Source organism: Capricornis sumatraensis, chromosome 16 (genome assembly GCF_032405125.1).
Source record: "Capricornis sumatraensis isolate serow.1 chromosome 16, serow.2, whole genome shotgun sequence".
Lineage (NCBI taxonomy): Eukaryota > Metazoa > Chordata > Mammalia > Artiodactyla > Bovidae > Capricornis > Capricornis sumatraensis.
This window is the reverse complement of record NC_091084.1, coordinates 62,810,918-62,823,690: the sequence shown is the minus strand read 5'-3', so window position 1 is coordinate 62,823,690 and position 12,773 is coordinate 62,810,918. Positions and strand designations below refer to the sequence as shown.

At 36.1% G+C, this 12,773-nt stretch overlaps 2 protein-coding genes across 4 annotated transcripts in view; one reads left to right on the top strand and one right to left on the bottom strand.

Annotated features, from left to right (window-relative positions):
• The window catches only part of IMMP1L (inner mitochondrial membrane peptidase subunit 1), an 89,227-nt gene extending 83,969 nt beyond the window's left edge, over positions 1-5,258 (top strand). For all 3 annotated transcript variants that reach the window (XM_068988499.1, XM_068988500.1, XM_068988502.1), the window contains 3 exons: positions 986-1,096; positions 1,929-2,034; positions 4,265-5,258. In XM_068988499.1, the coding sequence (XP_068844600.1) occupies positions 986-1,096; positions 1,929-1,997 (180 nt within the window). In that variant the 3' untranslated portion in view covers positions 1,998-2,034; positions 4,265-5,258. The remainder of the gene's footprint in view (positions 1-985; positions 1,097-1,928; positions 2,035-4,264) is intronic.
• Positions 3,474-12,773, bottom strand: part of DNAJC24 (DnaJ heat shock protein family (Hsp40) member C24) — a 78,112-nt gene continuing 68,812 nt past the window's right edge. The window contains exons 4-5 of the mRNA XM_068988503.1: positions 10,666-10,734; positions 3,474-3,645 (exon numbers count right to left, since the gene is read on the bottom strand). Of these exons, the coding sequence (XP_068844604.1) occupies positions 3,515-3,645; positions 10,666-10,734 (200 nt within the window). The 3' untranslated portion in view covers positions 3,474-3,514. The remainder of the gene's footprint in view (positions 3,646-10,665; positions 10,735-12,773) is intronic.

Sequence of the window (12,773 nt, the reverse complement as noted above, 5' to 3'; positions counted from 1 at the left end):
CCAAGTAATAATCAGTCAGAAGAATAGTGAAAATTAATTCCTTCCCAATAGATTGTTTTGGCTAGTCACTAATTCAGCTTTCTTGGGTTAACAAAAACTGTGAAAAAAAAAAAAAGAAACTTTAAAATACAATTTTAAAAACAATTGGTAGAGAGTAATTTTTAAAGTTTATATTAACAGACATTAATAGGCAAATGTCTCATATCACAGCACTTTTTTTTACAGTAACATGTTCTAAATATGCTTATGATTGTCATTGAGTAAAAATTTTAATTTATGTTATTTACCAGTTAATACACGGGACATATGTAAGATCTTTTAGTAGAGGGTCACCATCATTAATTTCACAACTGATGATTTTATAATAGGTCCTTCTAGTTCTTGATGGTCATTATTGAAGTATATAATACATTGAAGATATGGCCTGTACAAAGGCAAGAACAAGGATCTTAATTAGAATTCTGACAAGCCCACTCCAATAAAATGATGAGATTATTTGTAATTGATGTCACAATCAATTACCACTTAGTTCATCATGAACATTCTAATAGGTCTGGCCTTGGTATTGGCCCCAGGATGTTGCTGAGTGAGTGGCTGCCCTGCTTATGCTGTTATTGAGACAGGGGGGCACATTTTCAGTCAACATCCTAATGACCTCTTTTGAAGTCTATTAAATTAATGACCCTGTCACACTGTTTTGATCTCTTATAACCTCAGTTTGGGGTTTGTATAACAAATTAATGTTTGGGAACCATGTGGCAAAAGAGATAGGTCTTTTTAAAAGTTGAAATATTAATACTACTTACTAATATTTAGTAAAATTTATTTTGCCAGAGATAATAGCAAAAATGCAAACCATAGGATCTGACTATATTTTACAAAAGAACTTTAGGACGTTCCTTGCTACCTCCAAAAGACATATAATTTTTTTATTCATAGCATCCATATTTGTTTTGAAGGGGGGTGCTTTCTTCTCCAATTCTAGGTGCCAAAGGGTCATGTCTGGTTAGAAGGTGATAATCTACAGAATTCTGCAGATTCCAGGTACTATGGACCTGTTCCATATGGACTAATAACAGGACGAATCTTCCTTAAGGTACTACTGTCTTCTGCTTAAAATGCAGGCTTTCTTTTCTGAGCTGGGGTAAAAAACAAGAAAAAAAAAAAACCAGTTTCTTTCAAATGATCTTTGAAATCTTTAGGCTGTTACAATGACTACACCTTAGGAACATGTTAACCTTAATAGCTATAATAAACATTACCACTCCCCAATTATGACAGGTAATTGAGAATATTTTTGTTTGAATAACGAAGTTCAAATTACTTTAGTGGTAGCATAAGAAGCTTTTAACTTTGCAAAATTTTAATTTTCTCTCATACAACTTTTCTAACCATATTCATACCCAGGGCACATATTAATATGCATTTGTAGAGGAGCAGTCTAGAGTCCAGCTAGCTGGAATGCAGGGATGTCCCAATTGTTAGTAAGCTGTTAGTAAGTTAGTAGGAGTCTGTGCATCACTGTAGTAAATCACTGAGTCAGAGTAAAGATTATTGTTATTGTTGGCCTTTCCATTTTGTCACAGGCAGTAAGGAGAAAAACAGACATGAGTACTTGGTGCTGTTGGATAATTTACAGGATTTTTTTACACTTAAGCAGATGTTATACTTAAATGCTTAGGCTTACAGTTAATTTTAACAGTAGTGAAAGAAAATACACACACATAAACATCTTCTTATATAATGTTTGAATGTTCCACATTTTAGATTTTAAATATGTACACATACAGGTTTACATTCTACAGTGTTATTTTGATGTGGAAAATTTGTTCTTGATTGTAGAATAAAGAGAAAAGGGTGACAATGGAAATATGATGATGCTTTAACATTGCTTTACTAATTGTCTTCAATCACATTTGATTTTACAGATTTGGCCTCTGAATGATTTTGGATTTCTACGTGACAGCCCTAATGGTCACAGATTCTCTGATGAGTAGCAAACATTTATTCTTTTGATTTGATTATTCTGTTCAAGTAAGTTTACTGTCACTAAAACCATGTACTTACTAATAAACTATTTGTTATCAATTTTAGTTATTTTTAATTGTTAAATATAAAGAATAAGCACCACACACTCTGGAAGCTATATTTATTCAAAATATATGGATAAACATATAAAAAATAAGTCATCTAAATTTAGATATAAAAGTATTTTTAGGGAAAACCTAGAACAACCTTACTTTCAAATTTTTAGTTGTGTAGGTATAATGAAAATAATTTACTCCTCTTGAATATGCCTCATACTTTAGCTACATTCACAAGGTAGAGTAGTAACTAGTCTTATTAAGTCCAAGCCAATAATAAATACCAAGAGTTTAACCTAATAAAAAGCTGCTACGTCACACGCTTGGCTCAGTCGTTTCAGTTATTTGAAATTAAGGAAGAAAGTTTCAGTGATCCCATAAAAGATTTCTTAAAATTTTTTAAAATGAGTTCTGACTTACTCTGTACATAGAATAGTAAATATACAGAAAATCAAAGTCTTTACAGTTAGCTATAATCAATAACAACACACTTAAAAAGTCCATTTCATCATACCAGCCACACAATAGCCATGTTTTCTGACTCCAGGGCTACCCTTCTTTCTACAGTTGCCATTCCACTTTATTAACTTTGAGATAACCTAATGAATATCCATATTCAGCTTTCATCATGGGGAAGCTAGGCTTACATGTTATTCACAAAGATTCTAACCTAATGACCTGAGATTTGAGAGAGTTGTATAAAGGGCGTTATTACTTTAGCAGCTAGATATATCAAGTTACTTCAAAAACATAGCAACTACAAAAGAATATGATGATTCTATAACCCATTAAATGGAGAAGGCACTGGCACCCCACTCCAGTACTCTTGCCTGGAAAATCCCATGGACAGAGGAGCCTGGTAGTCTGTAGTCCATGGGGTTGCAAAGAGTTGGACACAACTGAGCGACTTCACTTTCACTTTTCACTTTCATGCATCGGAGAAGGAAATGGCAACCCACTCCAGTGTTCTTGCTTGGAGAATCCCAGGGACGGAGGAGCCTGGTAGGCTGCCATCTCTGGGGTCGCACAGAGTCAGACATGACTGAAGTGACTTAGCATCAGCAGCAGCATGACCCATTAAAAGAGACATACATACACGAAGAAAGGAAAATTTGTACTTTGTACCAATAGGAAAATGAACCAATAATAAAATTTTCAGGTGGGGATTTATTTAATATAAATTTAAATTCAAGACCCCTTTCTTGTGATCTATAAATATAAATACATATGAATGATGAAATTAATTTTCTCTTAATCCAGGTAGCCTCTGCTTGACAGTCTTATCTTTTCTCTGCAAAAATAGAGCTGACAAAAAAAAAGAAATCCTTTTTTTTTAATCAGCTTTATACATTTGCTTGAATGGACAAGGGTGTAGTGGCCTATCCTCCCTGTGTCTGAATACACTAAAGAATTCCACTTAGTGAACAATCTCAGTGATAATGAAGGAGTTCGATAATTAGTGAACATGTATCACAAGAAATCAGCGTAACTTCTTCTGCTTCATCCTTTGAAACACTGTATTTTCCGCCACATCGACAGCTCAGAGAAAAGGAATGATCATCTGCAAAGAAAATAAAAACACTTACATGTAAATACATGTAAATTCCTGTAAATTAACAACCTTTTTAAAAAGTGCAACTATTTTACAAAAATGCAAAATGAAAGATGTCAATATGAAATATATTTAAATGAAAAATGAAAAAATGTATAGGGGCAGTGCTTCTAAAAATTAGTTACTAAAAGGTCATTATCTGTGGAGGAGAAGGATGGAAACTGAAACGCTAGGCCAAAAATCTCAGGGAGAAAAGATGCTCAGACATGATCAATGAAATTTATTTGAAGTCTTATGTTTCTTTAAGATTCATATAAATTTTATATTCTTCTGCACAGTGTTTATCCAAAGTATTACTGTGAAGGAAAAAGAAATAGCCCTACTTGTTTTATTGTCAAGGAGCATCCCTTTGCCTGCAGTATATCACTTCAGAAAAAACAGCTGAATTTAGCAGATTCCTGTCTCCTGGTATCACACTATTTCAATAATTCTGATTAAAATATTAGGTTGGTGCAAGGTTGATATTGGAATACATTCTAAATGTGGTCATCATTTTAATGCACATTTCTCACTTTTATTTTTTTTGCTAATGAATAATTATTTGCTGTTTATTTTATATTTATTTTAGACTAGGGAAATGATGTTAGACAAGAAGCAAATTTGAGTTCAAAATGAGTTGTAAAGCAGTGGAGACAACTCGCAACATCAACAACACATTTGGCCCAGGAAGTGCTAACAAATGTACATTGCAGTGGTGGTTCAAGACGTTTTGCAAAGGAAATGAGAGCCTTGAAGATGAGCATAGTGACTGGCCATTGGAAGTTGATAGTTACCAGTTGAGAGCCATCATCAAAGTTGATCCTCTTAACAGCCACAGGAGAAGTTGCTGAAGAACTCAGCATTGACAGTCATTCAGCATTTGAAGCAAATTGGAAAGGTGAAAAAGCTTGATAAGTGGATGCCTCATTGTATATTTAAAAAATCATCATTTTGAAGTGTCACCTTTTATTCTACACAACAGTGAACCATTTCTTGATCAGATTGTGATGTGAGATGAACAGTGGATTTTATACAACAACCAGTGATGACCAGCTCAGTGGCTGGACCAAGAAGCAGCTCCAAAGCACTTTCCAAAGCCAAACTTGCACCAAAAAAAAAAAAGTCCTTTGTCACCATTTGGTGGTCTGCTGCCAATCTGACTGCAGCTTTCTGAATCTTAGCAAAACCATTACATCTGAGAAGTATGCTCAGCAAATCGAGATGCACTGAAAACTGCAAAACTTGCAGCCAGCATTGGTGAACAGAATGGGCCCAGTTCTTCTCCACAGCACCACTGACGGCACCATCTCACATCCAGCTTTTCAGAAGTGGGACGAACTGGGCTACGAAGTTATGCCTCATCCACCACATTCACCTGACCTCTTGCCAACCAACCACCACTTCAAGGATCTCGACAACTGTTTGCAGGGAAAATGCTTCCATAACCAGCAGGATGCAGAAAATGCTTTCCAAGAGTTCGCTGAATCCTGAAGCATGGATTTTTATGCTATGGGAATAAACAAACATTTTCATTGGCAAAAAATGTGTTGACTGTAATGGTTCCTATTTTGATTAATAAAGATGTATTTTAGCCTGGTAATAATGATTTAAAATTCATGGCCTGAAACTATAATTATGTTTGCACCAACCTAATATATAAACAAACACTATGGTCTTTCTGTGGGGGCTATGTATGTGTGCCTGTTTCGTGTTTACACATGATGAAAGAACCAAAAGGACTATCACTGAAGTGAGATGCCCAAAGGAGGCAATATGCTGCAACATTTTCCCTGCTAATGGTGGAAATTTTATAAGTCTGTCATCTTCCTGATAAGTTGAAATATGTGTTTCTTTTACCTGAAAGATCTCTGATCCACTGGTTATTTCATTTTACTGTCACTGAAAAATAATTACTGATCATATTATTTTACTAGCATCAGATACTTCTTATAATCAAATATCTTCAGTTCAGTTCAGTCGCTCAGTTGTGTCTGACTCTTTGCAAACCCATGAACCGCAGCACGCCAGGCCTGTCCATCACCAACTCCCGGAGTCTACCCAAACCCATGTCCATTGAGTCAGTGATACCATCTGACCATCTCATCCTGTCATCCCCTTCTCTTCCCACCCTCAATCTTTCCAAGCATCAGGGTCTTTTCCAATGAGTCAGCTCTTCGTATCATTTGGCCAAAGTATTGGAGTTACAGCTTCAACATCAGTCCTTCCAAAGAATACCCAGGACTGGTCTCCTTTAGGATGGACTGGTTGGATCTCCTTGCAGTCCAAGGAGCTCACAAGAGTCTTCTCCAACACCACAGTTTAGAAGCATCAATTCTTTGGCGCTCAGCTTTCTTTATAGTCCAACTCTCACATCCATACAGGACTACTGGAAAAACCATAGCCTTGACTAGACAGACCTTTGTTGACAAAGTAAAGTCTCTGCTTTTTAATATGCTGTCTAGGTTGGTCATAACTTTCCTTCCAAGGAGTAAGTAAGCGTCTTTTAATCTCATGGCTGCAATCACCATCTGCAGTGATTTCGGAGCCCCCCAAAAATAAAGTCAGCCACTGTTTCCCATCTATTTCCCATGAAGTGATAGGACCAGATGCCATGATCTTCATTTTCTGAATGTTGAGCTATAAGCCAACTTTTTCACTCTCCTCTTTCAAGAGGCTCTTTAGTTCTTCACTTTCTGCCATAAGGGTGATGTCATCTGCATATCCTACATTACTGATGTTTCTCCTGGCAATCTTGATTCCAGCTTGTGCTTCCTCCAGCCCAGCATTTCTCATGATGTACTCTGCATATAAGTTAAATAAGCAGGGTGACAATATACAGCTTTGACATACTCCTTTTCCTATTTGGAACCACATATCTTCATTCAATCCTATAACTTCGTTTTTTAACATCTAGATCTCATCATATGCCATGAAAAGAAAAGAAAAAATTCAGCTGCTTTGTATTTATTCTCTAACCAAATTTGGTCTTGGGAAAACAATCAACTAAATAAGCCAACTCCACATGTTTCTTCTATCAGTAAACGTTAGTCATTCAGTTGTGGTCTGACTCTGCCACCCCATGGACTATAGCCCGCCAGGCTCCTCTGTTCATGGGATTCTTCAGGCAAAGAATACTAAAGTGGGTTGCCATTTCTTCCTCCAGGGGATCTTCCCGACCCATGGATTGAACCCGGGTCTCCTGGATTGCAGGCAGATTCTTTACCACTGAGCCATCAGGGAAGCCCATTAAAGAGGAGAGAAGCTTAGATTTTTCTAAGACTTTTCTATGCTGTGCTGTGCTTAATCACTCAGTCATGTCCAACTCTGCAACCTCATGGACTGCAGTCCGCCAGGTTCCTGTGTCCACGGAGATTCTCTAGTCAGGAATAGTGGAGTGGGTTGCCATGCCCTCCTCAGGGGATCTTCCTAACCGAGGGACTGAACCCAGGTCTCCTGCATTGCAGGATGACTGTTTACCATCTGAGCCACCAGGGAAGCCCAAGAATACTGGTATGGATAGCCTATCCCTTCTCCAGGGGATCTTCTCAACCCAGGAATTGAACTAGGAACTCCTCATTACAGGCGGATTCTTTACCAGCTGAGCTACTAGGGGAGGAAAGGAAGGAAACATTAATTCACAATGCTGCTTTTCAATTTTCACCACAGAAAAATAATTTAATCTTGAATTTTAAAATGCTAACATCCCTCCCTATCTGAGCTAACATACTGTGTAATAGAACATGATTCCAAAGTGAATTGTTTTTATTAAATTGTCTAAAAATATGCATATTCTAATCACTGGTTTTCTTAAATCTCCCTCTTGTTTTTTTACCACCTCTGTGAACACTGAGAAACACTGTGAGGTGACTTGTGCTTAGTAAATGATGCAGAGACCACCATGGGCTACTGTGGAGTTTTCTCATAGATGATTCCAAATGTTAACTTACATCTTGTTAACTTTCTTCTTAAATTATTCTATCACTTAACAAAGTGTTATCTTCACAGAAATCATAATTTTAAATATACTGAATGAAGACAAAACATATGAGTTGTATAACACACTTAGTGTAAAGGCAATGGCTAACTTCATTCTCTCAAATTCTTGGGTTTGCCTCAATCTTAAGCATAATAAAATGCATCATTTCCTACTCAGTCCTTCGTGGACCAAGAAGTTAATAGTTTGGCTATATTTATCATGTAGGATTTCATCTACTTTTCTCCTGTTCTGGATCTTTACTTTCCAAGGTTATTCTGAAAACAACCGTGAAGGCATATCATCAACTGATTTTTTACTACTTCAGTTGATCACACTTTTTATTTAGTTTCATCTGCCAAGAATGCTTTTTGTAACTGCAAATAACAATTCAAAATCACAAATTCAATTGCAAAACTCACAAGACCAGTTTTTAAATATTCCTGCAAAAATAATGGCTTCATGCAGCTCTTGTTCAGGACTTTCTCTCACAAGGATAAGGATTATTTCTGTCTTTACAATGATTTAAAAAAACCTTAATATAAATAAGTATCTAAGAACAGTCTATGCTTTTAAGATGAACTGTAGCTGCTTCTATTCAGTTGGCTATAGCTGGGATGCTTCTATGTTTTTCACTGCCAGGGAATGTACTGTACGGAGTCCCAAAGACAGCAAGATTTAAGATAATTCTTGATGATTTCATGTTGTACATGTCCTTCAATATCTTGGCATTTTCACTTGTTATTAAAAATCCCATATATTTGCTGACTGAACAGATGTTTGAACAACACTAATCCATAGCCTTAATTTAAAAAAAATTTTTAAATTATATTTTAAAATTTTACTTCAGTAAAAATTAAAAAAAAACAGTTTTCACTATTTTCATATTATCAGGATGTATTAGTAAATAAAACATACTAGTCACATGAAATTCAACAAGAATTAATTTGTTCAATAACACATAAAACACATACACAGACTGATAAACTGGTAATACTGTATCTTCAAAAAATACTCTTTAGCTGGGTAGATCTCCCTGATATATAACATGTTCTAATCTATCCCTTTCACAAACCAGCAGTGAAACCAGTGTCACTGGTATATTTTATTTTCACAGCCCAGCAGCTCTTCCTGTTTTACTCTGATGACACTATCATAAACCCTGGGAGCCCTGTTACGCAAAACCTCACATCTTCCAATATTCACTGCAAGTAAGAATCTCTACTCAGGATTTACATTGGCAGCTGAGGCACAGAGTGGCTCATAAACAAAAACATGATTCCCCCTCTAAGTCAATACAGCTTGAGACGCAACTTCCTGAGAGCACCAAGTTGAGAATCTGCCATTAAAAAATATTCCCGTAAACTTGGTTTTGGAAAGGACAGGCCGTTTATCTTCTACTTATCCAACTTACTAATAAATTTTTATAGATTGCTAGGGATTTGTACTCCAGGGTGAATAGTAAAGTTATAGGATTAAGAGTATGTGAATATTTTAGACGGGTTTCCCAGGTGGCTCAGTGGTAAAGAATCCACCTGCCAATGCAGGAGACGCAGGTCTGATTGCTGGGTCAGGAATATCCCCTCTAGGAGAAAACAGCAACCCACTCCAGTATTCTTGCCTGAAAATGGCATGGACAGAAGAGCCTGGTGTGCTCCAGTCTATGGGGTTGCAAAGAGTTGGGACGTGACTGAGCGCACACAAATGCACAACAGTTCTAGAAAACAGTAAGATTTCTTCATTTGTCCAGAGAAACATAGAAGTGTGGCATTCATGGCTTCCACTTTTAAAAGGGAACTGAATAAAATTTCACCAGAGCAATTCACAGAACTAATGAAAGAATGAAAAATTAAGTTAGATTTAAGTTTTTAAACTCTATTAATGGGAAAGGAGAAAAATACATGACGTGTGGTTGGTAAAAAGGAGTGACAGATTTTTCTTTTCCACCTAAGACATAATCAAAAAGGAAGGATAAACATAAAGCTCCAAAATTCCTGCTCTGACAATTTATGATTCCATATAAAGAAACAAAAGTAAACATTTGTGTTGTTCCTTCACTAAGTTGTGTCTGACTTTGCAAGCTCACAGACTGCAGCATGCCAGGCTCTTCTGTCCTCTACTGTCTCCTGGAGTTTGCTCAAATTCATGTCCATTGGGTTGGTGATGCTCTTTAACCATCTCCTCTGCCGCTCCCTTCTCTTTTGCCTTTAATCTTTCGCAGCATCAGGGTCTTTCCCAATGAGCTGGCTCTTCAGGGGTGGCCACTTAGAGCTTCAGTATCAGTCCCTCCAATGAATATTAAGGGTTGATTTCCTATAGAATTCACTGGTTTGATCTCCTTGCTGTCCAAGGGACTTTCAAGAGTCTTCTAATTCAAAAGCACCAATTCTTTGGCACTCAGCCTTCTTAATGGTTCAACTCTGATATCTACATGACTACAGGGAAAACCATAACTTTGACTATACAGACCTTTGTTGGCAAAGTGAAGTCTTTGCTTTTTAATACACTGTCTAGGTTTGTCATAGTTTTCCTTCTAAGGAGCAAGTGTCTTTTAATTTCATGGCTGCAGTCACCATCTGCAGTGATTTTGGAGCCCAATAAAATAAAATCTGTCACTGCTACCACTTTTTCCCCTTCTACATATATTCTAATAGAAATTCATCTCAAGTGTCAACATAAGATGGAAGAAATTACCTCTTTTGACTTTATTTTCCCTCTTACACAGATAGAGAGTAAACCAAAAATCAAAATAGTTTAAAAAAGAAATCCATATGAAACCTTAAGTACCTAACATCTAATTAGGACAGAAAAATAACTGGGAATGAGTCACACAGGGGGACACCAATAATTGAAGTTTAGAATGAAACAAAAATATTCCAAACAAAAACACCCACATATTGTAAAAAGCCAAGCTGTTATTTCAAGATTTCTAAACATCCTATGAAGTTTTTTTTTTTCTCATACAAAGTCCCTAATATTTTTCCTGACTGTAATCAAGAGAAAAAAATAATTCCAACCTTCATTCCAAGACATTTCTTCAAGATATATTCGAGCATCTACTGGTCCCATATTTCTTAGATCATCTTCTGTAAAATATAGAATGAGATACTTTCATTTGATATTTAAATTATAACCATGAAGAATGCTAAGCAGGCAACTCCAGCCTGGTCACTACAATTCTAATTTTAAAACTTAGCTTACTACTTTTGATAGCAATTTTAAAGCTGCCTGACTTCAGCTGACAAAAAAAAATCCAGAACATCTTATAAATGCCATTTTTTACAAGTATGCAATAAGTAAAACCATGAAGTTGGTTTTGATGACTCTGCAATCAACTAATGAACTGCATTTTGTAGGGGGAAATTTTCAGATAAACTGTGTGACCAAGGAAGACAGTGTGGAGTCAGGTAAAAATTATTTGAACCTTAGTTATAATATTTTACTAGTTGTCAAACCTTAAGTATTTCAGATTATCTCATCTTCTTTATAAGGGTCACTCTGGATTGAATTATATCTCATCCCCCAAATTCTCATGTTGAAGCCCTAATTTCCAACATGACCATATTTGGAAATAAGGCCTTTAGGAGATAATTAAGGTGAAATGAGGTCAGAAGACCAAGGTCTTAATCTGATAGAACTGATGGCCTTACAAGAGGAGGAAGAGAGAGGTCTCTCTCCACTCACATGCACAAAGGAAAGTATCATGAAGACACAGCAAGAAAGTGATCCTCTGCCAGCCAGAAAGAGACCTGACCAAGATCCTTATCAACTGGAATCTCAATCTCGGACTTTTCTGCCTCCAGAACTGTGAGAAACAAATCTCTGTTGTTTAAGCCACCTGGTCTATGGAATTTTGTTACGTCAAACATATTTTTATTATGCTTTTCAATCAACTGAGATCAGGCTAAAAGTGTTTTAAAGAATAAGGTTCTAATCAAATGTAAGTGGCTATTGGTCATCTGATTTTTATTTGCTCACAAGACAGTGATGGGTAACTTACAAGAAAAATTAATTTAAAATATGTCAATAACCATGCAACACAACGTTTCTGTGTTGATGTTCCATTGCTGTTTCCTGGGCCAAAGTTATCCCTGCAGATGGAAAGTCCAAAGAAACCTGGGATTCCACCTTAGTAGGAATTTAGTAGGGATGGTCTAGGTAGTATAAGCATGCACTCTTGCTTAAAACAAGTGTACTTCAGGACAAAGAAAACAACTACAGGTGAGAAGAACTTGTCTTTGTTTTTAAAGGCATGTTATACTTTCTGTATTCTTGTATTGTTCTTCTAGAAGTCAGTGCTTAAAAGAAACTACTAAAGTCCACCCCTCCATCCCAATGAAAATTTCTTTAGCTGTCTTACTAGTCTCTTGTTCACTTGCTGAGAATGCTTCCTTTTGTTCCGTTATGTGAATGCCTGCAATTTAATTATATTTAATAACTGCCTGTTCAAAATTTATTGGTGAGTTACGTAATTTTAAAATAGATGAAAAGATTTTACAATATTTTGAACTCACCATGGTTTTCTATTAAGGTATGTCAAATATTATATCACTTCATGTTTATTGGCTACCAACACTCTATTAAACTGTGCTAAAACTCAAAGATAAAGACTTTTGCAAAGTGACCAAGGGGTGGTTCTTCCATCTTCGTGTGTCCACTTAATAGCCTATCCAAAGTTTATCAGTATGCAAGGTCATTTCTGAAGAAACCAATTTAATTTCCACATTCTATATAAGTTTACTTGGCCACAGGTTATTTAGTATTCTAAATTAAAGAGAAAATTTTTACCTAAAAGTCTCATGGATTTTATCACGTTTCAATTTCTTACTCCGGAGGACCAAGATAATTTATTTGAATGCAGAAATGAAACACTGTTTTAGAACTGAAGAATGGGAGTAACTGGTACTTAATAGGGCTTGGTTAAGGAGAAAACAGGTATAAATAATTTACAATCAAGTTGCCTATATTCCAGGGTATGTTACAGATAGATATTTTAAGTAATGCTGAAATAAGAGGAAATCAGACCAGAGGTGATGACAAGATGAATAAACCTTAATCGAACTTACCTTGGACATCTGTAATACATTAATTGTACAAAAAGACAATCCATCCATAGGTATTCATT